At 36.7% G+C, this 27,680-nt stretch overlaps 1 protein-coding gene and 1 long non-coding RNA gene across 6 annotated transcripts; one reads left to right on the forward strand and one right to left on the reverse strand.

Annotated features, from left to right (window-relative positions):
- Positions 1 to 20,905: 20,905 nt before the first annotated feature.
- Positions 20,906 to 23,160, reverse strand: LOC128022179 (protein FAM43A-like). Its single transcript, XM_052609486.1, has one exon. It carries the CDS (start codon positions 22,946 to 22,948, stop codon positions 21,905 to 21,907), a length of 1,044 nt encoding a protein of 347 aa, XP_052465446.1. The 5' UTR covers positions 22,949 to 23,160; the 3' UTR covers positions 20,906 to 21,904.
- Positions 23,161 to 24,190: 1,030 nt separating this feature from the next.
- Positions 24,191 to 26,231, forward strand: LOC128022182 (uncharacterized). 5 transcript variants are annotated; one of them, XR_008185875.1, is made up of 4 exons: positions 24,191 to 24,675; positions 25,151 to 25,273; positions 25,346 to 25,483; positions 25,634 to 26,231. It is a non-coding gene; the product is annotated as an uncharacterized LOC128022182 (long non-coding RNA). The 5 variants fall into 5 exon arrangements; XR_008185874.1 differs by having other exon boundaries at positions 25,668 to 26,231; XR_008185877.1 differs by having other exon boundaries at positions 25,399 to 25,483.
- The last annotated feature ends 1,449 nt before the right edge of the window (positions 26,232 to 27,680 follow it).

The following is a 27,680-nucleotide window of genomic DNA, read 5'->3' on the forward strand; positions in this document are numbered from 1 at the left end:
TCTGGCTAAAGTAAAGTGAAAAAAAGTGAAAAAGTGATTTTATGATAATCAGGAGAAAAATATGCACAGATCAAGCACAGTTTACAAGCAAAAGCTGTCCAAACTAGTTCTAAGCAAGTATGTCGATGGATTTTGATGTGAGAGGACAACAAGGGAGGAAGCATTATTAGGAATTATGGGCTTATTATTTTGGCCAGAAGTGATGCTTTAAAGTTTTAACGCCTTAATTGTGGATTTGTTTGTTACAAAGATGCCGCTTTTAGATGTTTATTGATGGACTGGAGTCATGTGGATTATTATGATATGTTTATCAGATGTTTTGGACTCTCATTCTGACGGCACCCATTCACTGCAGAGGATTCATTGTTGAGCAAATTATGTAATGCAAAGTTTCTTTAAATCTGTTCAGATGAAGAAACAAACTCATCTACATCTTGTATGGCCTGAGAGTGAATACATTTTCAGCAAATTGTAATTTTTGGGTGAAGAAAGTTTGAAAACTTTTTTCTAGATTTTTATTTTTTTTTTATTTAAAAAAATGAACCTGCTTTGTATTACCCAGATCTAAGCACAGTGGAAGTCAGTGTGCCTCCAACATGTCCGTCGTAAGAGATTAGACTCTATGCTTAAAGAAGCTATGATCTGATTCATAGTACTAGGTTTAGGCACTGTCCTCAGCTTAGGGACAATTTTAGAAGCTACAGTAAGATTTGAAACGGTTCATTTTCACATGTCAGCACTAAAGTCTTCAGCAGGAGAATCAGAGTGCTATATGAAAAAATATAGACCAGGAAACTGAAACTCAAATGATAACATAAAATAAGGCCTGTTTCACACTGCATGCATTCATAGCATAGACACTTTCTGCAGCTTAACCTCAACAGCAGGTGTGTGTTGTGCTTTTACACTGACAGCATTTCTGCTAAGAAAACTGCAGCTCTATGCAATAAAGTGATTTCTAGATTGTAGTATTTCCATTTACAATATGTTGAAAAATGTAAATAATATGAATGATCCAACTTGACAATATTTGGTTACACATAAGGTAAGAAATATTTTCTAACACCTTTTTTTAGTTCCTTAAAACATTAATAATATTATTATATGTGTTCTGTGTTATATTTCTACCCCATGGGTTATTTCATTAATTATTATTATTATTTTTATTTTACATGGCCAACAAATGTTAATCATTAAGCCTTTAGGGCAAACAGCCTTCAACAAGCATCTTTTGTAATACAAATTTGAGTTTATTTGAGAATACACCATATACAGGCTGCAATTCACTCTTCTCAGAGTTATTCTCTGCACACATACCTGTATAGAAGTTTCTTAATAGGGTCTGGTGTGATGCACCAGCAGTTACCATCTGGCATGATGATAATTCTGCTGTCATCCTTCAAAAACATTCTTCTAACTAATAAAGTCTGCACATTGATCCTTAAGCTATGCTGACTGAAGCTGATGTATTAGAAGTGAACTTAAGCTACTGCATTAGAGTTCTCGAAGTGAACGTTCATGACCTACTTGTTCTTGAAGTTTGGCGGTTCACCTTCAGGAACCTTGGACTGAATATATTATATAAAATCTGAATGCTGTTATATTTAGTTATTATAAAGTTCTAAGAACCACTTGGAACTTGGAACTAAATTGTATTTCGCAATGCTTTTCCAGATGCAATAACATTTCAGCTTATGTCACACATCCTTCTTGAACTTTACGACACTGATAACAATGTCCAAGATAACAAATCAGATAGTGAGGAACTCCATGTTATTATGGGTGTATGTTGAAAAATGTTTCACAGGTGAGTCAGACTAGTTAACCTTAAGGTTAAATCATTTCAGTTAGTTTTTCGTTAAAGGTGACGTGTATCATTTCTGCATCAAAAATAATGATAGTTTCAAACAGGTTTCCTGAGCACCCAATCAATAGTCCCGTAGAAGACTCATTTGGGCTCATGTTGTTATGTCCGTTTTTTGGGATGCTCTATCAGACTGAACAATATTTCTATAACTCTTTTGAATAGTATTTACTACAAAGCCACATTTCCGGGGGAAATCTACCTATAAATTGCTCCCTATTTCTGTAGAAAGAGAAAGTATTTAAAATAGAGAAATTACATAAATTTCTCACAAAATTAATGTTCTGTCATCATCTACTGACCCAGATGTCATTCCAAACCTGTATGACTTATGATCATTTTTGTTAGTGTTGAGTTTACATTCAAAATACCTTATTTTGTTTTCTGGAGAAAGAAATTCATAGAGGTTTAAAATGACATGACTGTGAATAAATGACAAATTCATTTTCATTTTAGGGGCGAACTATCCCTTTAGGACAAAAATGGTTCAGGCAGAGGGAGACAATGAAGATGGGAGAGACAAAGATGACAAACTAGATTATGAAACGCAAACACCAGGGTCATGCAGGGTTTTCCTGCAGACAGGGACATTATTAAACCCGAAACTGCACTGAGCTCTGATGATGAGCTAAACTTGCACTGGGAGATCCACAAATGCCACATTGCTGATGATATTTATCAGTTGATAGCTGTGAATTATCACACACTGAGATCAAATGAAGACACTGGGGGAGAACAGTAATTTAAACACCCTCAGAAGCCATTTCATTTCTTTGCATTTTCCCATTTAAGGTGATGTAGCTTTTGATAAGGGGAAAGGGCCTGAGAAACTGTAATTACGAGGCTAAAGGTCAGCGTGGTGCAGTATTTTGAACAAATGTGGAGCATCATCGGGCTGAAAGTGATAGTGGGTTACGGACTGTGAGCGTGTCATTGTAAATGGGCGAGTTATTTAGCTGTCTCTGAGCGACTGTAGATTGTCTTCAGTGGAATGTGTGTGTGGACAGAAAACTGTGTATTGTGGTCTATCAACAGCTAAATGTGCTATTAGAGGAACACATGAATGTGCTTGTGAATGTCTTAGCTACCTTTCATTTTGATTCAGACCTCAGTTGACCTGTTTGCTCCAGAATATGTTCTTGTTTTCGTAACTATTTGCATGATTTTTCTGTCTTAAGTGTTTGTTTGTTTTTTTCAATGGCATTGAACTATTGAATCTGCCCTGAACTGTCTTGAGCTGAATAATGACACTAGTGTCTTCTGAAGAGCTGCTTTACAACTGAAACTGAATTAGTTTCATAATTGCTCAATTTTTCCTGTTTTTTTTTTTCTTTTCTTTCAAGCTGCTTTGAAACTATCTGCATTATATAAAGCACTATGAAAAAAAAATCTGACTTGATTCGACTTGCAGTGTGACTTATGAACGGTAGTGAATCAAACATATACAGCACAACCAGAGTAGTCGGATTCCTGAATGATCGACTGTATTTTGGTGAATCAGAACCATACTATGTAACCGTTTGATCTGATTCCAATAAATGAATCATAGTGAGTTGGTACTTTTTAAAGAAGAAAACTTATTCAGCTTAGTTGAATTAACATAGGTTGAATTAAAGGTGTTACTGACTGATTGTTTATATAAGAACAAGTAGTTGAAGAGATATGTTTACCATATTTTTTGTTTGCTTTGTAGTGTTTAATATAGTTAAGGCCAATACACTAATTGCTTATTAAAGGGATAGTTCACCAAAAAACTAAATTATGTCGTAAACGAGTCGGGGATATTGGTTTGTTTGAACTCAGACGGAAGTCATTTGTGGATTAATGCGTATTTGAGATGCGAACAGTTTAAAACGATTCAGTTCGATTTGGTGAACTGGTTCAAAAAGATCCGGTTACATCGAATGATTCGTTCGCGAACTGGATATGACAAACTGCTTTGTTTTGAACTCTCTCTCACAACAGACACGGAAGAGAAGACAGTGCTGAATAAAGTCGTAGTTTTTGCTTTTTTTGGACCAAAATGTATTTTCGATGCTTCAAAAAATTCGTACTGACCCTCTGATGTCACATGTCTCTGATGTGTTTATATACGTATAATACCAACATTTAATACCAACTATTTAATAAATAAACAAGTCTTAGCTTTTCAGTTAGCACTGCATGTTTACTGGACAATGTTACAGTAATAATTTTATACGTTTGTTATTGGCAAAAGTTCTGCGGAGGAAATTGAATTTAAACAGCTCGTTGGAGCCAAACACAATAAGGTTGAATAAGTTGCTGTTGTGCTGTCAGATATATGACAGCAACCTGCAGGGAGCATTTAATGCTCTCAGGGGACAAGATGAGAGGGTCATTAAGCAGGAAAAACAACCGATAAGGTTTAACACTACTAATGGTGAGTCAACAGAAGCTGACTGTTCCTGACCCCCACCTTAAACATCTGCCTGTTTTTTTTCTCCAGACATCTCTGTCCATGAGTGACGCTCAGATCTAATTACACCTGTCACAGAAAATAATCAGTCGCCTCCAGTTCTGCCCAGAATAGAATCATTTCAAATGGTCTTGTTTTATTTTAAACTCGTTGCCACCAGCTCTTATGTGTGCCTGTGATTGGATCCCTTGAAACCTTCAACATATGAGCAAAGTGACGAATGCATACTTGCTGTACTCGGAAGTCAGAATCATAGAAAAAAAGACACATTATTAAAAAAAAAAAATCTATATTGTAACTGCACACAACCACAACCATTATATTTTTTAAATAGAATTATTCCACCATTATGGCATATTCTACATTAAAAATAAATCCCTAAATGTAAAGTTAATTATTATGGTGACCATTGTATTTAGTCACAATAAGGCTTGCAAGCTTTCTTTGCTAATGCCACGGCCGACAGATGGACGGGTGGAACCAGCAGTGACAGTAGGGGGTTTCATGCCATGCTAATGAGGATGGATGCCCTCAGTGGTGCATTAAGTGTAACTAAATTTATTGTCTAATTTTGGTAAGTTGCCAAATGGGGTAAAATCCCCAGCTGTGCTGTGACTACATCACGCGTGTTTGCTCCTGTAATAGAAGCAGGGATGATGTACAACCTGTGTAAAAATAGGATGCCCAAGATAAAAACCAAGGGATTTCTAATACACTAAAACTCAAATCAGAGCCTTTTTTGCCTTCATTCTACAGTATAGATTGTATTTATCAGTGCATATACATTTTTTAGCCGTGACAGTGCACCTTCTCATTAGATTTACAGGTCTAGACTGAGAAAAGGAAGGAAAAGAGGATTGAATCTTCTAGAGTTTTTGGATGCTCTCCACTGATTTCCCAAACTTGAAAGTGTGCTGTATCATCAGTTCCATGTGTTTCTAAAATACGGTAGAATATGGCTTGATGCCATAAATCTTGATGCAAATAACTAAAATGCAATAGCCAGGCCCAGTTACCTTGAAAATTTGTCAGAATCACTTGTTATTCAATGAATCAGTCATCAGCAGAGGACAGTGAGCGGTTCTGTTTTGGTAAGGGATCTGGACATGGGGTTGTTTTTCGCTGCAGAATTTAGAACTTATTGCTTCCTAATTTCTCCACACAACTGCCCATTGAGAGGGGTAGATAATAAATACACCTCTTTTCTCTCTCGCTCACCATGTTTCTTTCACAAAAAAATCAAAACAGGGTTTCTTGGTGGGACAACAAAGAAATTACATTAAACCTTTAAATGTTCTCTGAAAGCCCTCAGTAATATACCACTTGTATTTCAGTACGATGCACATATTTTAATGGAGTATTACTTCTGCATTCTCATTTTGCTTTTATATTATTTTTCCATTTAATCTGCTTTTGTTACATGTTATTGCATCAGGTACACATAAATTCTACAATTTTACAGTTCTGCAGACTGCATAAAGCACAAGCATTGTTTATGCTTATAGTGGGGCATATTAAAGGTTTTATTACTGACACTGGCATTGTCATAAAGGAATCGTGACTATATGACTAAATTCATTTTGAAATAAAATCATTTGGCCAAAAGTACAGTTTGATATTTAACAGACAGTTTTGCATGGGTTAAAAAATCTTCAACATTTAGATTTGCCTCATAGTTTAAAGTGGTGAAACGGGTCAGCTGGGAATGTGAAGTTGAAAGTGAATGCAGTGAATACTAGCTAATGACTCATTCTGTCATCAGTTAAAAATGTTCTCCTAATGCTCTCCTCATGTGATTCTTATTAATGTCCGTAACAGACATGGTGCAGGATGAGTTATGCGTTGAAGTTGCATATTTGGGGTTGAGCAAAAATAATAGTGATTGGCTTACAAAACCTACTAATTACCTAGTGCATTTCCAAGAAAAGCCTATTGAGAGAATTTTTTTTTGTTTGTGTGTATGTGTGCAAGGACTTTCTTTTTGTTGGTCATTCAGTTCAAATTCTGAGAGGCTGCATCTTGTATAATTGTGTAACCTTGCAATTCCTTGAAATTAAGCAATGATTACTAAAGTCAGACGCTGCAGCATGCCATAAAACCCTTAAATGTACACAAGAGGTGTGCTATTCTAATGTGCTAGCACTTACTAGAAAATGTATTATGGAGCTTTGGGACATTGTACTATAGTATTTCATATTTATTGGGCACATTTCATATTACTATATGAGCTTGTGAACATTTTGAAATGAAGCTTGTGTTTCTCTAATATGTTACTGTTAAGCCCATAATTACTCCATTGCTTGTGCATAAGGTGTTGACAAAGCCCCTCTTGTGATATTAGTATTACAGGCCTGTCTCAGTTTCATAATTGTGGTTAATAGCTGTAGATGCTCAGTGGTGATGTATTTATTCAGACATGGGCTTAAGTGCAAGAACCCGTTCCATAAACACTGCAACTAGATGAGAACCAGCTTTGTGGCAGACAGACGTGAAATATTGTATAGTGATTTTCCACTTTTAACGGGTTACGTCATCCAGTTATGTGTTTTTAAGGGTGGCTGTGGCTGAGAACATGATCTGTTTTCTTCATATTCAAATAAAAGTGGTTAAATGTGATTAGGACTCGTGTCAAAGAGATTTTGTGGTGGCAGACTGGTTGTAAAAAAAAAAAAAAAAACATTAACCCTGTAAAGTGGGTAAAACAATTTGTTTAGGCTTTTTCAGGCTGGGAATAGATACCTTGAGGGTTTTCACCGAAGGCCGGTTTTGGTGGCTTTATGTAACTAATCATCCATTGTTGTGCAGCATCAGCTATCTTGTTTATGAGTGCCACCAATGCTTTAAGTGGGCCGGTACACACCGGTACACTTCCAAATATAGCTCTTGAGCGTACTGCCACCTCTCCGTGCGCCCAGAACGTGATTTTAGCGTACCAGTAAGTTCATTTGATCTTCTGTTTTAATAGAGGTTTTAATCCTTTGCCTGCGCTGCCATTTTTCAGAGCGCCCTTCACAATGCACGCTTCCTAATTCTTCCAGGTTTGGAGTATGGAGCGTGAATCATTTGAACCAGTTCGGGAGTTCGTAGCGGGTTCGCGAATCATTTGAATCAGTTTGAGGAATCGGAGCGGGTTCGCGAATCATTTGAGTCAGTTCGGGAGTTCATAGCGGGTTCGCGAATCATTTGAGTCAATTTGGGGATCGCGAATCATTTGAGTCAGTTTGGGAGTTCGGAGCGGGATCGCGAATCATTTGAGTCAGTTTGGGGATCGCAAATCATTTGAATCAGTTCGGGAGTTCAGAGCGGCTTCGCGGATCATTTGATTCAATTCGAGAGTTCGGAGCGGGTTCGCGAATCATTTGATTCAGTTTGGGAGTTCGGAACGGGATCGCGAATCATTTGAATCAATTCGAGAGTTAGTAGCGGGTTCGCGAATCATTTGAGTCAGTTCGGGAGTTATTAAAAATCATTTTGCACATTTTATTTATCTTCAGTAGTTCTTTCTAGCTCAAGCAAATCCACAAACTAATAAAATAATTTATTATTAAGGGCGCCTGTTGACTGCTGTGTATAAAACCCCTTCAATATAGTTGTTGTTACCTCAGGGGATGAGGGGAGTCATCAAAAACAAAAAACAGAAAAGATTTTTTTTTTTGGCTATAATAAAAAAAATATATACCAGCACCTCTTTTGGGCCACTTAAAGCACTGAGTGCCACAATGTGTATAAGTTAATCAATATGAAATATCCTAGTGTCACTGCCCTGAAGTCAATGTAAATTAATAAATAATTACTTTGTGTTAAGTTAACAGTGAATAATTTTTTCTACCTAATAAGTTTCAATATTATACCCACTAAGTTGAAATATTTCATTTTATTTTGACTTAGATGCTTCAAAACTGCCTTGCTTTTTATGTTTTTTTTTTTTTTTTACTCAAGGTCAGATGGAATTTGCAGATCTGAGAAACATCAATACACAGGAAAATCGCAATGTACAAAGGCTGTGAAACTCCCCGTAGGTGAAGCACATTTTCTTCTGATGTATGCTGAGTCAGCATTACTATTACTGACCCTCATGATCTTGGCTTTGCATAAGAAGTTGCCAGATTTACAATTTGTTCCCCACAGAGTTCCCGGCCTTGTGTTGTTCTGCACGTGGTTGTGTGAGTGAATCAAAATGCAGCCAAGTTGCTCTGAAGCACCGTGGTAATGTTACAGATGGCCGCTCAGTGAGGAGTCCTGGCATGCAGTGTTAAGAAACATTGACAGACCTCATCCGGGTTTTACCAGGCACTCGTTTTATTCTCCCTCCTAACTGTATTGTTTTTTCCAAGCTTTTTAAAACCACAGTACTTTTAGACACTCTGAGAAGAAAATGTACAAATATTTTAATGATAAGGTAGCCTCTCAAAAGCACAAATATGTACACTTTAGGTAGAAATATGTACTTTTAAAGTACTGATATGTACCTTTACGGTACTAATATGAGGTTAATAGGGTACAAAAATTTACCTTATAGCTTTTGTACCTCAGGATTGTACCTTGTGGTCCTCAGTGACAGCTTTGTATAAAAAAAAAATAAAAATAAAATAATAATAATCTCTTAAAGAAATAGTTAACCCAAAATCCTGTCATTAACTCCTTAGCTAAATGTTTTTTTTTGTGTGTGTTTCATACGATATAATTTTTTTGCATTCATTTTTGGGTGAAATATTCCTTTAAAAACAGGAATTCCAAATAGAAGTGTTACATAATCACACTCTTGGATTTGGGAATTGGGACTAAACTCCAAGTCAAAACCACAAATACAGGTCCCGCACCCTTTCTCAGGGTCGAACCTATTTGTCTGTGAGACCATTTGAGGAACTGATCACTTGTAGCAGGTGTCGAGGGATTTCTTTTCAGTGTGCAGCTGTCTCTGTGTGTTTCAGTTACTGTAAACATCTATATTCTGGAAGTTTTAACTGTATTTCTGCAACGACTGAAAGTGTGTATGACACATTCACACTATAGTTAAACTCACACGTCTATTTTAGTGACATCATCGGCACTCTTTTTTTGTCTCTACTGTGAAACGTAGGTCTGTGTTCACAGGCCAAGTACGGACTTGTACCAATAGTGACTGCCAGGGACAGTTGAACCCAATTTGTTATAGTGGCTTCTCGTATTTAGTGAAGGTGTAACTCTATATCGGTCCGCTGGCGTCCGAAACAGCCCAGCTGACTGTTTCCATGAAGACCGTCATGCATTTCCAAAATCAGCTGCTACACATCTTAACTAGTATTACGCAAACACAAATCAAGTGTTTAGAGAAAGGTACTGGCTATTGTTTGTGTGGAAACCAGCAGGACATTTTGAAGGCTACAGTTAGTCAGATTTAGTTCTTATTGTTTTGAAATGTTGGCAAATCGATGGCATTTCCCACTTTGGGCTTCCTTTGGCCATGAGGCCGTTGTATTCATCCCACAACAATAACTCATGTTATCCTCTCTGAGTATTCTCTTACAGGAATTGTTTGTGCTTCTGCTCCAAGAGTTGCAGCTGGCAGACAGGTAAATTCGTATTTCCACTGACATTTTTACCCCGTGATCTGTTTTTTTTGTTTAAGTTTATTGCTTTAAATGAGAGATCAAGGATTGTAAATGAGTGGGATAGTTCATTCAAAATTTAAAATCTGCTGTTAATTTACTTAACTTTTACTGGTTTTAACCCCCAGGCCACCCAAGATGTATGTGACTTTTTTTTCTTTCTTGAATACAATAGTAAAGAAGATTTTTAGCTAAAACCGTGGTCTTTGGCGATTCATAAAATGCAAGTCAGCGGCTGGCCATTTTTCAGAATAAAAAAAAGCATATAAAGGAAGAAAATTAATACCTATGGCTCCTGACGATATATTGAGGTCTTATGAAGCGAAACAATCGTTATGTGCTGAACATTATTTATAACGTCACATAGCCTCAGGTAAACAGTCCAGAACGTTTTTGGGTTTCTCATTGTATATGCTTCAGACATGTAAATCATCCACATTTCACATCATTATTGGGTGATTTTAATAATATAATTGTGCATACGTTATGTCACTAGTGTATGAACTAGTGAATTGAACCAGTTCCCATTCCCCCATTTGCCTGAGGCGATGGATTATAGGTTGATAATTGATAATTGATAATTTAGGGGAAGTCGTGGCCTAATGGTTAGAGGGTTGGACTCCCAATCGAAGGGTTGTGGGTTCTAGTCTCGGGCCGGACGGAATTGTGGGTGGGGGGGAGTGCATGTACAGTTCTCTCTCCACCTTCAATACCACGACTTAGGTGCCCTTGAGCAAGGCATCGAACCCCCAACTGCTCCCCGGGCGCCGCAGCATAAATGGCTGCCCACTGCTCCGGGTGTGTGCGCACAGAGTGTGTGTGTGTGTGTTCACTGCTCTGTGTGTGTGCATTTCGGATGGGTTAAATGCAGAGCACAAATTCTGAGTATGGGTCACCATACTTGGCTGAATGTCACTTCACTTTCACTTTAATGTTGTAAATAATCTTCAGTTTCTTGCACAGACTGATAATTTCTCTTCATAAGACCTCAATATATATCGTCAGGAGTCACAGGTATTCATTTTGTGTTCCTTGATATGCTTTTTTAGTTCTCAGATATGGGCAGCCGCTGACTTGCATTTAATAAATCACAAAGGACCACGGTTTCAGCTAAAAATCTTCTTTACTGTTCTACTGAAGATAAAAAGTCACCTATGTCTTGAATGGCTTGAGGGTGAATGTTTACAGCAAAATTACATTTTTGGGTGAACTATCCCTTTAAGTAGTAAAAACCTGATGCTGGTTAATTTGAGAGAAGTGTGCAGCTGAGGGGAGTCATGTGTACCTGGCTCTAGTTAAGTGCAGCGCATGTGAGATGGGTGTGAAAATGAGTAATGTCAGTTATGCAGACAGCAGAGACTGTCTGAACCGGTCACACTGGTAAACAGCAAAACTATTTACAACATTACGGGTGTAACTTAAAGATAAGAGACTGTATGTGAACAACACAAAATAATAGAAGTGAGTCATACTTAACAATTAATTATGTGTAAGGTGCATTCAAGCCCTGCGGTGCCATTCGTCTTCTGAGTTGGTACAAAATGGTAGCATGTAGAAAACTACTTATGAAGCTAGATGACATGACAGCAATGAAAACATAAGGAATGTAACTCATCTCGCACCATCTGTGCTCCACATTAATGATGTATCAGATTGTGTTACAACATCCTACAACATCTTAGCAATGTAGCAGCAAGTTTTGCAGGAACAAACACCACTACATCTAATAAAAAAATCGAGTTAACATGGTCAAATGTTCATGCATGATTCAATTGTTTTACACAATATCTGAAGTGACCTAATTAACTGGCTAGTTTGACCCAGCAGCAGCTCTCGGATTGCCTTTCTCCCTGCCAAAGGAAAATCGGCTAAATCAGCTTTTGAAGCCATTGTTTCACAGACATTCCTCCAACGCTCAAGTCATTCGTCAGATGCAATGAAGTTGTTTTTTGACTAGCTGCTAGCTGTCCGCTAATTTCCCCTCTACTGTTGCTGGTCTTAGTCTCCGCTCAGCCCCCAGTCGTCCCCAGAGACCTCAGACCGCCACATCCACTTCCTGTTTACACTCTGTGTCGTTGTCTGAACGGTTCAGACTGCTGGAGGTACAAAGAAAAAGAGGAAGGATAACAGATTCTTATAGATTGCTGAAAGCTTGTACAGCTTATAAGGAGAAATTTTGCAAGCCACGTGTTGGTGCAATTTTAAAGTGTTAAGGTTTCCTGTAATACTTCTAAAGAGAAGTGAAAAATGTCACTGGTGGGGAGATTTGGTCAACCTGAAAATGACCAGCTGAATGTGTTTCATCACACTTATTTCACAGTTTTCAAATGAATACATAAGTGGACATGAAATATTGATTTGAGTTGAAAGTATTTCATTATATTACAAAAAAGTACAGTATCAGTTGAGACACACTTCAATAAAATACTTAACGGGTACATAAAATAATATACAATAATATATTACCAAATATTTATAAAATAAATTAATACTTTTATTCAGCATGGATGGAGTTAATTGATCAAAACTGACAGTAAAGACTTTTACATTGTTATAAAAAAATAACTTTTTAAACTTTATATTCTTCAAAGAATCCTAAAAAGGTTATATAATAATTCATATATATAATTCAGCATCAATCAATCACAGAAATAGATTATATTTTAAAATATGTATTAAGATAGAAAAACATTATTTTTAAATTTTAATAATATTTCATAATATATTTTACTTTACAATTTTAAATAAATAAATAATTTTAAATGCAGCCTTGGTGAGCAGAAGAAATTTCTTTCCAACCCCAAACTTTTGAAAAGTACTGTACTTACCAAAAAAATAAACTATATAGTATTTAACTACACTATGTCGAAATTTTTGTGATGATAAAATAAAAGATATGCATCATGGAACACAGAATATCGGACAAGAGAGCTGGAAAAACTGCATGCCTTGGCGCCTACGCTGTCCTCCATCACACCTGTTTACCTTCTTCATTTCCTGTGCTTGTTCTGTGCTTCCTGTTTTGCATCAGTCCCTCTCCCAAAGCTTCCATACTCCCTTCAACTCCTCCTCCCTTTGTGTCTTCCTCAGTGCCTTGTTCCCTAACTCTCATCTTTGCTATAAATCAGAACATTCTGTAACTGTCATAGCAGGCCTGCGAGCCGAGCTTGAGCCAATGACCTACGAAAGGCAGCACTGCCTGGATGCTAATGAGTCTCAGTCAGCTTGTTGAGTCCAGCTTGGGGACCGACTCATCTCGTTCCCTCTGTTATCTATTAGAGAGCAAGAAACAAAGCTGGGGGGAAAAAAACGCCAGCTGTTCTCAGTGCCAAAATGTTTTTCCTTGAAGTCAGAGCCCACAGATGAAAATCTTAGCTCTGTTTTTAGCCTGTGTTCTTGTTTATTGAATGTGTGTTTTGCGTTGAGGGAGTGCAGGGGAAGTGGGCGCTGTTGCTGTATCCTATTTCAAGCGATTCGAAGTAGGCTAAAACTGTTAGACAGCCTTTTTATAAATGAATGGACAGTCTTTGTAATGGATCTTTCCATGCTGACAGTCCAATACTTTCCCTGCTTTCAGAGCTTCCCAGGAGGCTGCACACTGTGTCCCCATTAGACTAGGGACAGACTGTGGCTAATTGTTTTTGTTTTCTTTTCTTTCTTTTTTTTTTTACTTTTGTAAGCGTAACACCATGCAGTCCAGCTGTGCCATCACTGGGACTGCATAAAAATAAAAATAAATAAATAAAAAATCCAGCTGGGTTAATATTTCTCCATTCAATTATTTCCATAGGAACACGTGAGAGCAACATTAAAAGAAATTACAATTAAAAATACAAAACCATTATTATTTTACCTTGTCTAATATTTCAGAGTATTACTGTTTTTCTGTATTTTTGATCAATTAAATACAGCCTTGATTAGCATAAGAGCACAAACATAACAAATCTTACTGATCCCAAACTTTTGAACGTCAGTATATGTTTATGCATTAGGAGACATACTGTATTATTGCTTCACATCCTCTGACACAATAGCCGTGTTTCAAATCTATAGTTAGCTGTTTTGTTGCCTATATGGAGCTACTTTTTTAAAGTAGTTTCCTAATTTAATCTAACTGAATTTGACTGATTTGGTCTCTATAGGCACTTTATAACACTATAGCACTCATCATGTAAATAGTGACTCGACATTGTTAATTCCTATAATCAAATTATAGCATATTGCTAAGATAACAATGTGAACTCCTAGTAGGCAAAGAAATACAGGTAAAATAGTATACTTGTACTGAAATTGTACTATTTTTAGCAACACTTTCTGGTGTAAAGAGAAATGCTCATCACAGTGCATTCTTAAATGGATTGGAATTTGGCCACAATGATGTTTTGTAGAAGGCAGCATAATCATTTACCCTTTCGATGCTTTAAAAGTGTGTCTAAGTAGGCAGTTTTAGAATGGAGATAATGACCTTCCCTTGTTGAGAAATGAAACCGGGATCTTTCTTGAGCTCTCTTGCGTTCATCATCCCTGACATCAGACCTGCAGAATAAAATGCTTCTTGTGTGTCTAGATTATATCAACCATTTGCAAATCAGAATGATAACCAGAGAGAATCATGCATGCCACAAAATTAATACGCAACATGTGTCCACATGGAAGCTCAAAAATAAAAGAGCACCGTAATACAAAATGAAGCCAGTACGACACACACATCAGATACAATGTCTTCTGAAGCCATATAATAGTTTTTTTTTTTTTTTTGCTCTTTTTAAACTTTCTAAATCTTGCATCCAGAAATGCCACCACAGTAATAAATTACATTACATATAAAATAGTTATCTTCAATTTGATGAACAACGTTGAATTTGGATATTAATAATATCATATATATAATATGAAATATTACTATTTAAAATCACTGTATTTTTTTACTAAAAATGAATAAAGCATTGATGAACATTATATATAGCATGAATACAACTAAACTGCATTCCACGGAAAATAAAGTCACTCTGGTTTTGATCAGACAGGTATTTTCTGTATAATCACAATCTTCTTGAACTTGACTGGAATGTTATGCTTAACAAGTATGATGTGAATTCCTCCTTCACAAACACATGTCAGATGCCCTGTAGAGAGTTCAGCCCACATTCTTTAACATGTCACGACCTTTCTCCAGGCCAGATGGAGATGTTTCTTTCAAATCCATCATCATATGTAATGACCTTCCCACAAAAGCACATAATGTTGTTGTAGTGTACGATTGAACTTTTGGCACACACAGTTAGAGTTGTCACAAGTCTTACCTGAAACACTACATAACACTGATATCACACGTGTTCTGGCTGTGCTTCAAGGCTGGGTTCCCATACAGCAGAGCTCACAGACATGCTGGCATTTATATAAGGGGACAAACCGGTTGCAAACTCACTTGAAGCAGTTCAGCAAAACAGCCGAGGTTCAAAACTCTCATGCAGATTGAATTAGAGTTTATTTATGACTAGTTTGAAACATCAGACAAGTGACAGCGAGGCTGGTAGCTTTGTTCGCCCTATAGTCTTGCTAAATATCTTGTTTTTTTCTGTGTCTGTAAACATATGTGCACAACAAATGGTGTGTGTGTGTGTGTGTGTGTGTGTGTGTGTGTGTGTGTTGTGGTATTTAGATTATGCAGGTGACAATGGCAACATTCCAAGAAGAACCATGTAAGAACCAAGTCAAGAATTTGATTAAGATTCCAACCTGTAGGAAGATTTATAATTAAATCAGGGTTATTGTAGTCATTTTAAACTAAAGCCATATAAAAATGTGTTACTTTAAATGAATAATAATAATAAAAAGTTTAATGAAAAATTTACATAATCTTATATTTTTACAGATTTAATCTTAGGTCAAATATTAGGTAAAATTCATCATGTTCATTTAGTCATTTTAACTTTATGTACTTAAATAACTGAAAGTAAAACTGAAATAAAAACTATGTAAACATATTTAAAAAGCACCCAAAACAAAAATTACAAAACTAATGTTTCTTGAGCAACAAACTAGCATTTTAGAATGAATTTCTGAGGTGTAATGTGATGCTAGACTGGAGTAATGATGCTGCAAATTCAGCTTTACCATCACAGGAATAAATTACAATTTATGTGTATATATATATATCAAATAAATGCAGCCTCTGTGAGCATAAAAGACTGCAGAAAATATCCACGCCTCAGTATGTAGGAAGCTGTAAACACTGCTTTGGGACCCTGTGAATCAAAACGTGACTTATTTGTCTACAAAGTTCACAGGAAATCTGAATGAAAGGAAACAGGAAGGAAGTGATGGCGATTTACTTTAAAACAGTCTCCCTCTGTCTCTCTACATCAGCAGCTACAGAAACCTTTCTGAACAATGCAGCAGGACGATTCAGTAGAGATGTTGCTTTCTTTGTCCCCAGCCACATATTTTTTTATTTTCAGATCGCATTTACAGTATCTCAACTTTTTCAGTTATATATACCACCCAGTACGTCACAGACCTATCAACAGAAGTTTATTTAACATTAAAATACTTTGTCAGCATCTATTTATGTTCGCGTGTCTGTGTGTTCTCAGAATATACAGTGGTAAAAATAAAGTCCGAATGTTACATGTAGTAAAATAAACTGTGACTGGGTGGTGTGATGCTGTCTGGATGTGATCTATTTTTCTGCACTTAAAGAGCCAGTGGCCTTGTGCCTCTCTCCTCTCTTCAGACACTTTTATTATTATTAATATTATTGTTATTATTTACTATTACTAGCATGATACACTGTTTGTAATCTCTCTTTTTTTAAATGACTAATAATTATTTTAATGATACCCTGTTTGGAATTTATTTATTTAAGTATCTATGTATTTATTTATTAATTTTCATGATACCCTGGTTTATGTTATTACTTTGTTTTGTTTTGTTTTATTTTATTTTTTTATGTAATTTTTATTTATTTAAATTTTTAAATACATTTTATAACATTATTATGTTTAGTTTAGTCAAAATGAGACCAGGAGTGTGTATAAAGCTACATATAACTGCATATATTCTTGTGAAACTAGAAAAGAACTGAGCATCGTCTGATCTGCTATAGCTGGCTTTTTCAGGTTGTGAAATAGACTGTTTGTCAACATGAACATGAAGCAAACAAAGTAAATCATTCCATATCCAAGAAATGCCATTATTTTGCCAAGCAATATCGCTCCCGGGTGAACATCTTTTTTGTTGGTCTTGAGACAAGGCTGCATTCAAATAAACAGTCCTAACCCTCTCCAATCCTAAACCTAACAATAAATCACCGCTAAAATCAGAGGGAAATTAATGACTAAAAGAATTCTGTTTAAGTTTCAACCTCAACCTCAATTTTGCGGTATTTTGTTGCACTTTTAGGCCACAAGCTGTATGAGCTGCTGAGTCACCTGTTACAATTATTAAACATTAACTGTTGTCTTGTTGCAAAGTCCTCAAACTATACCACAGAGGAAAGCCCCCAAACATCTAAACTGCTTTTTGATGGGTAATGCAAAGACTTCCACCAGATTTTTCTATTGTAGCAGACTATCAGCTGCGTTTACTTGGTTTGCACTCCTACAAACCACCAGCACATCAAAGAGATGGAACACCCCTTTCAGCAACCCCACTTAAACGGCAATTCTTTCATCATTTATTCCCCCTCAAGTTGTGCTGAAAAGTTATTTCAAAGAATGTCGGTAATTAAACAGTTGCTGACCCCCATTGATTTCCATAGTATGGACAAAAAATACTGTGGAAGTCAATGGGGACTAGCAACTGCTTGGTTACCTGCATTCTTCAGAGTAACTTACATTGTTTTCAACAGAAGAAAGCAACTCATACAGGCTTGAGCATGAATAATTGATGACAGAATTGTAATTTTTGGGTGATTACTATCTGTAATATAAAGTCGCTTGCTCGTTAACAGAATACTTTGATATTAAAGGGATACTCAACCCCAAAATGAAAATTTGGTCATTAATCACTTACCCCCATGTCTTTCCAAACCCATAAAAGCTTATTATTATTATTTACTTATTTTTTATGAATGAAGTTCACATAATGCACTGTTTGTAATCACTCTTTTGATGTGATTAAAATTATTAATGGTTGATGGTTATTTTACTGATACCCTGGTTGGAATTTTTTTTATAAAGATTGAAAAGACTGAACGGGTGCCGTGTTGGATCCTACAAAACACACACTGACCAAGTGGAAATAAAAAAAAATGAGCCCTTGGAGAGGGACATTTCCATGAAATCTCCCAATCTAAGTGTGCAGATTGGAGTGTGTCTTGTGATTCTTTCTGTTTTCCTGTTATTATTCCATTTCCTGTCTGTAAGTAGAAGGATTAAAATAGCTGTACTGAAATGTATTGCTCTCAGGGGGATCCATTTGTGTAGAAAACATTTAAGAGGGGAGCCTCTTTTTTAGTGCAGGGCCTAGTGTTAACATTTGATGGGCTCTCTGAGACGATGCTACTGACTCAAGAAAAGGTGGGCATGACGTGAACAGGATGTGAAAGACAAACTCTGTGAATGTGTACGTATGGATGACACCCACACTAAGAGCAGCATGATAACAATGGTTTGCACACTCGCCTGTTTTCAAAATGACAGTATTGTTTGGTGCCCTCAGTAGTGAGCCTAGCTATGACAGATGGAAAAATATTTCTATCTCTCCTTGAGATGAGATTGTGGGTGGAAATCTGTTGCTTCTCACCCATTTCTCTGTGTAAAAACAAAACTTCCCCCAATATATTATAATATATAAATATATAATATTTATATAAAAATATTTAAAGGAATTCAAAATCCTGTTGTGTATAGTCTTCATAAATAAAAAAGCACTGAACTTTTGTTGTAACGTGCTGTTGTAGTGGTTTCTAAGATGTTTGATTATTTTGTTGTACCAAACAAGTTAGACATTTTGATGTATTTGTCTTTGAATTTATTTGTTATTATGTATTTTTTGTAAAGTCCTGTTCAGTGCAGACAAAAACAAATGGACTTTATAAATAAAAATCACTAAATACTTATGTTTTGTATTGTATTATTGTTGCTGATTCTTTCATGTTCTTGTGATGATTTCTAAGATGTTTAATTATTTTGTTTTATCAAACAAATAGGACCTTTTGATATCACCTTTTGTTAACTAATCTATGACAGTTTGCTTGCAAAAAAACAATAAATGGGATCAAAATAAAACAATATGATTCTAATGTGAACAATTGACATTGATGTGTTACATATTTAAGGTTTGTGCATTATGTACCAATTGTACCAATGTACCAATTGGGGACATTGGGGAATCCTGTGTTTGTGTGTGAGAGTGAGTGACTGTTCTTTTCTTAGACAGGTGTAACAGGAGACTAACCAGTGTGACTGCATAGTTTTAGACAACAGCATGCATTATTTAAGTTCATATTGCTTTCAATGGCCGTACCAAACCTCGTTTCAACAGAACAACTAAAGTGATGCAATGCAACAACAACATTTTTTTAAAAATTAAGACTAGCACTTCCCACAATTCCCTTGTGGAGGCAGATATCAAGTTTTTAACATTTGCCTCTCGCTATTTATTTGGTTAATCAACACTGTGATGTATTCCAATAATGCACTTTCTTTCATTTAATTTCTTGCATGAGCCATTAAATCAGGCACTTTTCTATTGGTGTGCCAGAGACAAAGTTCACTTCAAGATGGATTTTACATTAATGAAAACTGGGGGACTTAAAACATTTTTGTTTTCACTATGCCTGTTAAATCGAAGGATCACATATTGAAAAGGTGCACTTTTTTGCACATACAAAACCTGCTTAATGCATTTCAAACAACTGCTAGATTACCTTTTGATAACTGAAAGAACCAAATCATTCTTATTCATCTTTGAATAAAGCTAATTTTATAAATGCTTTCATGACCTACATCGTTTGTGAAGTATGTTAGTCTATATATCCATTAATGCATCTGCGATTAAATGTACATTTTGCTAATTATATGCAATTAATAAGCTCTATAAATGAAGCACCAGCACAAAAGCTAAAATACATTCAAAATTAGGTAATAGGCTGTTCCCTTGTTGCATATGGGCCAGTTATATCATATACAGACTCATTTTAGCATATCCATTTATTGTTCTGCCCTATGCAGTGTTACATATACACATGGAAGCTTTTGATGGTGAATCCCATGGAGGTGGGGAAATGAGAGCAAAGGATGATTGGAATTACTTTGATGCTCTGACTGTTGGAAAAGTCTTCAGATCTGAAACTGTAGCGTATATATTATCATGTCTAATAATAAGTAAGAAGGTTTATTTCTCAACTTCACAAATAGCTACTTTTCCCTGATAAAATTCAGTTACAGTTCATTGGTCTAATAATGCGTTTAGCATGTTATGAAATTATTGATTTATACAGTAGATTCTGCCTTCCATGTGCCTAAACTTCTCTTCTCCCCCATAATTTTTCACTTGTTTACAATAGATCAGTAAGGAGGCCATAGAACAAGCACAGTAATAAAGAGCTGCTAGTTTATGCCACTACTGCTGTAGGAAGTGACAGCTCAGCCAGCATTATTAACACTCCCATCAACACTCTCACCGCAGGGAATGTGCAGCTCCCCTCAAGTGGCAATGGAAAATGTGCCAGTTATTGTGAGATTCCGAAGGGAATGTAATCTGGTGCCTGCGTGCTTCTGAAAGCACACTTGATAGGAAGACAGGTAAATGTGACGGCTTAAAGGATGTTCAAGTTGTCCTGCTGTTGAAAATTATTTTTGAATATCAAAATATTTTGAGGCTGTTAAACCCTGTTTGAGCAAAGTCAGTAAGGTTTAGTGCAATGAGATATAACATTAGAATTTTGGGGTAAAAGAAAATCCTCTCTGGGTCAAAATGAACAAAATGCAACACACGGTTATTAGGCTATTACCATGACCTATCTACTTGTTTTTTAGCTAACTTTGCAGAGAATGTTCAACACTGATGTGGATTTGACATTTTTATTGGTGTTCACGGAAACAAACCACATTGCTTAAAAAATAATGCATGTTGTTTACACATCATGTATTTCATATATACACCTCAGTACATCAGGAAAATTGTCTCTTTTGCACAGCAAAGATAAAACATTTATGTCTGTAAGGACATGTATAGGAAAACAATATTATGCACATAAATAATAACACAATACTTGTCTGAATTCCACCACAGTGCAAAAAAAAAAAAAAAAAAGTTACAAAGGAAAATAGTTTTGTAACTCATTGTTCAGTTAGTTTAGACACCACAGAAAGAAAGAAAGAAAGAAAGAAAGAAAGATTTCAGGACTGCGGTTTTTCTCAGTAAAAAAAAAAAAAAAGAAAGAAAGAAGAAGCAAAAAAGACAAAAAAAAAAACCATTTCCTTGACGGAAACTTATTAGGTAAACAAGAGCATTCCTAAAATCTCTTACACCATAGAGAGGTTAAGCAGAGACTTTAAGCGTCATATTGAGCAGAGGACCTCTGGTGCTTCCACCCAGACCCCTAATGAGGGATTATTGTGCGAGTGTCTCTTAAATCCACAAACACTTTCATGGCTGGTGTCTCAATGCCTGAGTTGACTACCTAGACAGCATTTTGGGGCACTCTGAGTCAGCAGAATTCCAAAGTGTTTTTTCTCGGTTTCCATTCATTGTTTATTTATTTATTTATTTATTTTTACATTTAAACTCAACTCTTTCAATCTGTAATTTTTTTTGAAAAAGTGCATATTATAACTTTGGCTTTTACTTAAGGCAGCAATCAAATTCCAATTTTTTTTTTTCTTACAGTGTGCATCAGTTTGGCCCAAACATGTCTAGGTAGGCAGCTCACTTACTGTGAATGCTAACAGCGCGCTTTCAAGTCAAGTGGCACATTCAAGCACCCAAACACTCTTCATCATCATCTTTACGATGAAACATCGCATGACATTGCTCACTAGATTGTCTTTAGATCTTCGAGGACGATCAGCTGACTTCTTGCATTTTCCCATCCACAATGCCATTGGGAAGAGAAATAGTCTCTTGGTTGCCGTCTATGGAGGACTCGCTGCCCGTGCTCTCTCCGGACAGCAGGCGAGTCACCCTCAAATCGGCTTTTAGCGTCTGCACGTCGTTCCCTATACTCATCGAGCCCAAGTCATTGATTATCTGGCACAGTTCTTGATTGCCGTCAGCCACACAGTCACTGTCGTTGTCCAGAATATCCTCGCACTCAAAGTGCATGGCTTTCTCCTCCTCCTCCTCCCCGATCAGGTCCTCCGTGATGGCGCCCAGCTTGGGTGCGCTCCTGCTGCGCTCCACCGGGGGTTTATAGTAACACTGTCCGTTTAGCAGCTTCCTCAGGGGCACCAGGGGAATCGTTTGCTCCCCGACCAACTGCTGTTGCTGGTGCCTGGCATCGTCCCTTCTTTTGAGTCTTTTAAACTCGGCCAGTGCTGTCGCGGAGGTCTGGTAGAGGAGCAGCGCCATGGCCTTCGCCTTCTCCGGTTTGGACACCAGCACGGCGTGACAGCGCAGCATCACCGCCTTGTGCTTCATCTCGTGCCGGTAGATCCAGGCGAAGATCTTGGGGAGCCGCGGGTCTGCGACACAGTAGGTGATCCTGTGCAATAAATACAGATGTCCTGGTCTCTTCGCCTTCTCGTCGAGGTGGACCATGCGGATGCCCTGCGAGCTGATGGTCAACTTCATCTTGGTCCCGTTCTTGCCCATCTCGCTCTTGCCCCAGATCTTACTGACGGCCACGTCCGTGCATCCGTCCCCCTTGGACTGGATGGTGGTGGCGTTCCCCAGGTATAAGACCGTATACGTAGGGTCCTCGCTGGTGATTTTCACCTTTTTCCTCTTGGATTTGAACATGCTCCCGACTCTGTTGAGTGCGTTCTCTGGGCAGGATTTGGCGAAGGAGGTGAGCGCGGAGTAGTTGAGGCTCACGGCATAGCCCTTCTGCTTGGACTGCTGCTTGTCTTCCTCAATCAGCTCGAACTTGCTCTTCTTCCAAGACAACATAATGCTCGAGTTGAGAAAAGTGAAGATGCTGAGTGTACTCTAGTAATTCTATTACGACTAAATTCTACCTCGAGACAGGCTTTAGTCATCTGTTGGCTTGCGTTAAGACATTTTCAAAGTTGCAGAATACTTCATAGACGTGAGCGGAGGAGTATCGCATCTGACGCTACATTCACTGCCCCGCTAAATAACACTCTGTACAGTACGTAGCGCGAAGCAGCTATTTGTATACCGGGATGTACCACCGCAGCCTCACGGAGGGGTCGACAGAGTGAGGACGATACCAAACCGGGTTTTATGCTGTCTGGGGCTGGGATGTTTCGCCCAGCTGTTTCCGTATTTGTATGTATTAAGGATATTTATCTAAAGTGTTTCAAATCGGCTTATTTGTTGTCCTTTCTGTGCAAACTTATGCGAATGTCAAAGAGTAAAGACGTGATTAAAATTTGTCTAGTTTTGGGACAATAAAATGTCCAAATATATTTAATTATTTCGATGTGAAACTTTCTTTGAATTTTTATAATTTTATAATATAATAAAACTAATAATACTGAATGTAATATAAATAAATATATTAATACAATGCAATTTATTATTACAACATATGCTACAATAATGACATTTTAAAGTATGGGACGTATATAATAATAATAATAGTAGTAGTATAATTAGTATTAGTGTTTAAGTATTGGTTATATATTATAAGCATTAAATGTAACTATTATTATTATTATTATTATTATTATAATCATTAATGTTTAATTATTAATTATTTCAATGATCTAATTTATTATAATTATCGCCTCTCTCCCACCCTAAATTAGAGAGGTTCGCTGTGATTTTGCCAAGACATGTTCTACATTACTGTTCAAAAATATAGACCAAACCCAATTCCTACCCCTAAACCTAACCCTACCCTACCCATAATGTATTCCTAAAATCAGTGTGAAATGATTAATAAGCGTTGCAACGTTGTTCCAAGATCAACACGATTGCTGATCCGGGAACATGTTGTACTTGGTGAAATCACGCTCACCACGAGGGAGGCATGGATGGAGCCAGAAGGGTTTGGGCGAATCAGACGCTTGTTATGTGACGCTCTCTACTGGTGGCATGTCAACAATGCAAGGAAACTATTTCTATTTTTTTCTTCAGTGGCTACAAGCAGTTTGCGAACGACTCTATATCCGGAACTATTCGAAGCGCAGGCTTTGGTTCCCCTTCGGACATATTTTAGTGAGATCCCTGGAACAAACCAAAAATTCATTTTTCTCTTAGTAAATTCTATCAGCCTACTTAAATGATCGAACGTGTAAGTACATCATTTATATTCAGGATCTAAACACATTGGGTGTCTGAAGAAGAGGGTCCTCTCATGGACCATTCCTTATGACTTCCTTCCTCTGCCATAACAAACATGTCACATGGGTGAAGTTTTAATTAGGGAAAAAAGGCATATGAGAACAAAGTGCAGCAACAAAACATTTATGTATTGGACTACAAATTATCTTAAAATGAAATATTTTTTTTCTTTATGCAAGAGGGAAACTCAGTATTTGGTTGAATCTGGTTGTGTTCTAATTGTCTAAATGTCTTTTAGCTTCACACCAGTGAGATGAATGATGGATATGATTGGGGTCGACTCAACCTGAAGTCTGTCACAGAGCAGAGCTCTCTGGACAACTTTCTGGCCACAGCTGAACTTGCTGGAACTGAATTTGTTGCAGGTAGTTGCTGACTGTATCTCCGGATAATTTATATGTTTACTTCTAGGAATCTGAATTATTATTGTTGACTAAAAACCATTATAATTATTATTATTTTTTTTTTTTGTATTAACTGAAATTAATCTGAAATGCATTAAAATGTACAATAAATATTAGAATGGTATTATTTTAAAAAAAGTTTAACTAAGCAAAAAAATTAGAAATGTTGCCTCAGCAGCTATCTGAAATAAGGTTAAGGTGAAACACTAAAATTATTGGAAATAAATAAAAGCTAAAAAAAAAAAAAAAAAACCAATATATGTATAAAAAAAATTAAAGATTTATAAAAATTACAAAGCGCATAACAAAACGGAAAAACATTTACTAAAATTAAAATAAAAACAGAAAATATCAATATAAGAACTATAATATTATAATAATAACAGTAAAATAACACCGTTTGGAACAGAGTAATAAATGTGGTGTTGTTTTGCAGAGAAGCTGAATATATAGTTCGTCCCAGCTGAGGTGAGGGCCGGCTTGCTTTCTGCTGAGGAGTCCACACACGGCCAAAGAAACTCCACGAGGATAACAAACAGTTGTTACGAATTCCCCGAAGGTGAGTTGTTGTGCAATTACAGTAAATGTGATTTCTTTAAACCTGTTTTAAAATTCCATTGATCTGTTGTAGATGGACAGTCATGGAGCAGCTCATGTATTCAGCGTTGTGTTCTGTCACTGCAGGCATCCTTGGGACAAGAGCACAAGCCCCGAGGTCCTGCAGCAAAACGAGAGGGACAGTTTCTTGACTGTCCTATTATTTTAAATTGTAATAATATTCCACAATGTTACTGTTTTTATTGTATGTATAAAAAAACATTTCTAGGTTTCCATTAACATAAAAAAAAAAAAGTTTAAATGACACAAATACTTTGTTTTGAATTGATCTGTTATTTTCAAAAGCATATTTTTTTTTTAGCGAACTGTGAACTTTTCCATGTTTGGTGATTAAGGGAGATGAAGGACCAAGAGGATCAGAGTCATCCAGAACAGGAAGCAACATCCAAAAATGTCACAGATCTTTATTTGGAGCATCGCACTCCAACAACTGAAGAGAAAGATGAGAGTGTGCAGGAAGAAGAAGAGGAAACTGAAGAAGCAAGAGTCTGTGTTGATGAAAGTGAATGGCAGACAAGCTCTGAGGAATCATTAGACGTAGGTCATGCTGAGGAGAAACCAGAATCCACAGCGGTTTCATCTTTCTACAACTCAAGCTGTTTGCTACGTCAAAATGAGCTGCTGTGTGTTCTGGGCCAACATGTAAAGCTGGTCAAATCACAGTTGGATTGGTGGATCTGCCGGAAATTCCTCATTGTTTAAAATATCACTCATAATAACAAACATGGGTTCCCACGGGTCCTCGAAATCCTTGAAAGTTTGTGAATCTGACATTTTTTTTTCAAGGCCCTGGGAATTTTTTTAAAATAAACATACATTGATACAGGTCCTTGAAAGTGCTTGAATTTATTTTATTTTAAGTTTTTTGGAAAAAATAAAATTGTATTCCTTCTGTTCCACTATTGTGTTATTTCGCCAACATTTTGTGGCCTAGGCAAAGAAGCTTTCTTGATTTACATTAGTTACATGCATTTATGTGTCTTCTTAAAAAAAAAAAATAAATAAAATAAAAAAATAAAAAGGGAAGTCGTGGCCTAATGGTTAGAGAGTTGGACTCGCAATTGAAAGGTTGTGAGTTCGAGTCTCGGGCTGGCAGGAATTGTTGGTGGGGGGAGTGCATGTACGGTGCTCTCTCTACCCTTAATACCACGACTTAGGTGCCTGTGAGCAAGGCATCGAACCCCCAACTGCTCCCTGGGCGCTGCAGCATAAATGGCTGCCCACTGCTCCAAGTGTGTGTGTGTGCACACACACTTCGGATGCTAAATGCAGAGCACGAATTCTGAGTATGGGTCACCATACTTGGCTGAATGTCACGTCACTTTCTTATTAACCCCCCCCCCCCCCCCACCCCACCCCACCCACACCCACTGTCCACTTTTTAGAATACATGGTATTCATGCATGCACAAAACTACTAGAATGGTACCTCGATGTTGCATATATTTTTATGCTTATATTTTTCAGTTATATGCAGAACAAAAATACAACAAATACAATCAGATCTCTGTCAAATGGCTAAAAATGTGTGCAAAAAAAAAGATAAGCTTTTTTGAATAGTTGTGTTTGACACATGAAAACTGTAACAATGTATCTTACAAGAAAACACAATGTAACCTCTCTCTCACTTGAAATGTGTCCCTACATTAAGTAGAAAGTCCTTGAAAGGTCCTTGAATTTAAATTTAATCAAAATGTGGGATCCCTGAACAAACCATCACTCTGTTTTTTTATCAGTGTATGGGATGAAGAGATTAATGAACACAGACAAAAGCTAATAAAAGAAGCCCTCATTAAATGTCATTGAAAGTAATTTTATTCTTTACTAAAATTGTGGATAACATATAGTAGAATATATGGATGTCTAACAAAGCTGACAATGATCCTATACGTTTAGTGACAGTTTCTAATTTGCATCTAATTTGTCTAAAATGTAACATTAATACTGCATTTTTTCTTGAAGCTATAAACTATTTAAATATGTGATTGTGTGGAAATGTATGGTAGTTATAACCAAAGGTTTATAAATTACCTTTTTAAAGAAAAATAAAATGATTGTTCATCTAGAATGGAACGTGTGTATTTTTGATGCTGAGATTGGAGATGAACTGTTGCAAGTTTCTTACTTTCAATCACATATTTGGAAATATTCCATGCAGTTTCTCAGTGACAAAAGGTCATAATAAACTACATGCATTTTGCACACACACACTTGTTTATAATAGAACAGATTTAAAAGTGCAGGACTGCCAGTCAAACCCCTCACTCAGAAAATCTCTAGAACCACCCTCAAAAGTCTAATTCGCTAAATATGAAAACAAAGTAAATACAGGTATATATATATGTACAA

The sequence above is a fragment of the Carassius gibelio genome, chromosome A11 (assembly GCF_023724105.1).
Source record: "Carassius gibelio isolate Cgi1373 ecotype wild population from Czech Republic chromosome A11, carGib1.2-hapl.c, whole genome shotgun sequence".
Classification (NCBI taxonomy): domain Eukaryota; kingdom Metazoa; phylum Chordata; class Actinopteri; order Cypriniformes; family Cyprinidae; genus Carassius; species Carassius gibelio.

Coding starts and splice junctions, on each gene's coding strand:
- LOC128022179 (XM_052609486.1), bottom strand. CDS start 22,948: ATGTTGTCTTGGAAGAAGAGCAAGTTCGAGCTGATTGAGGAAGACAAG.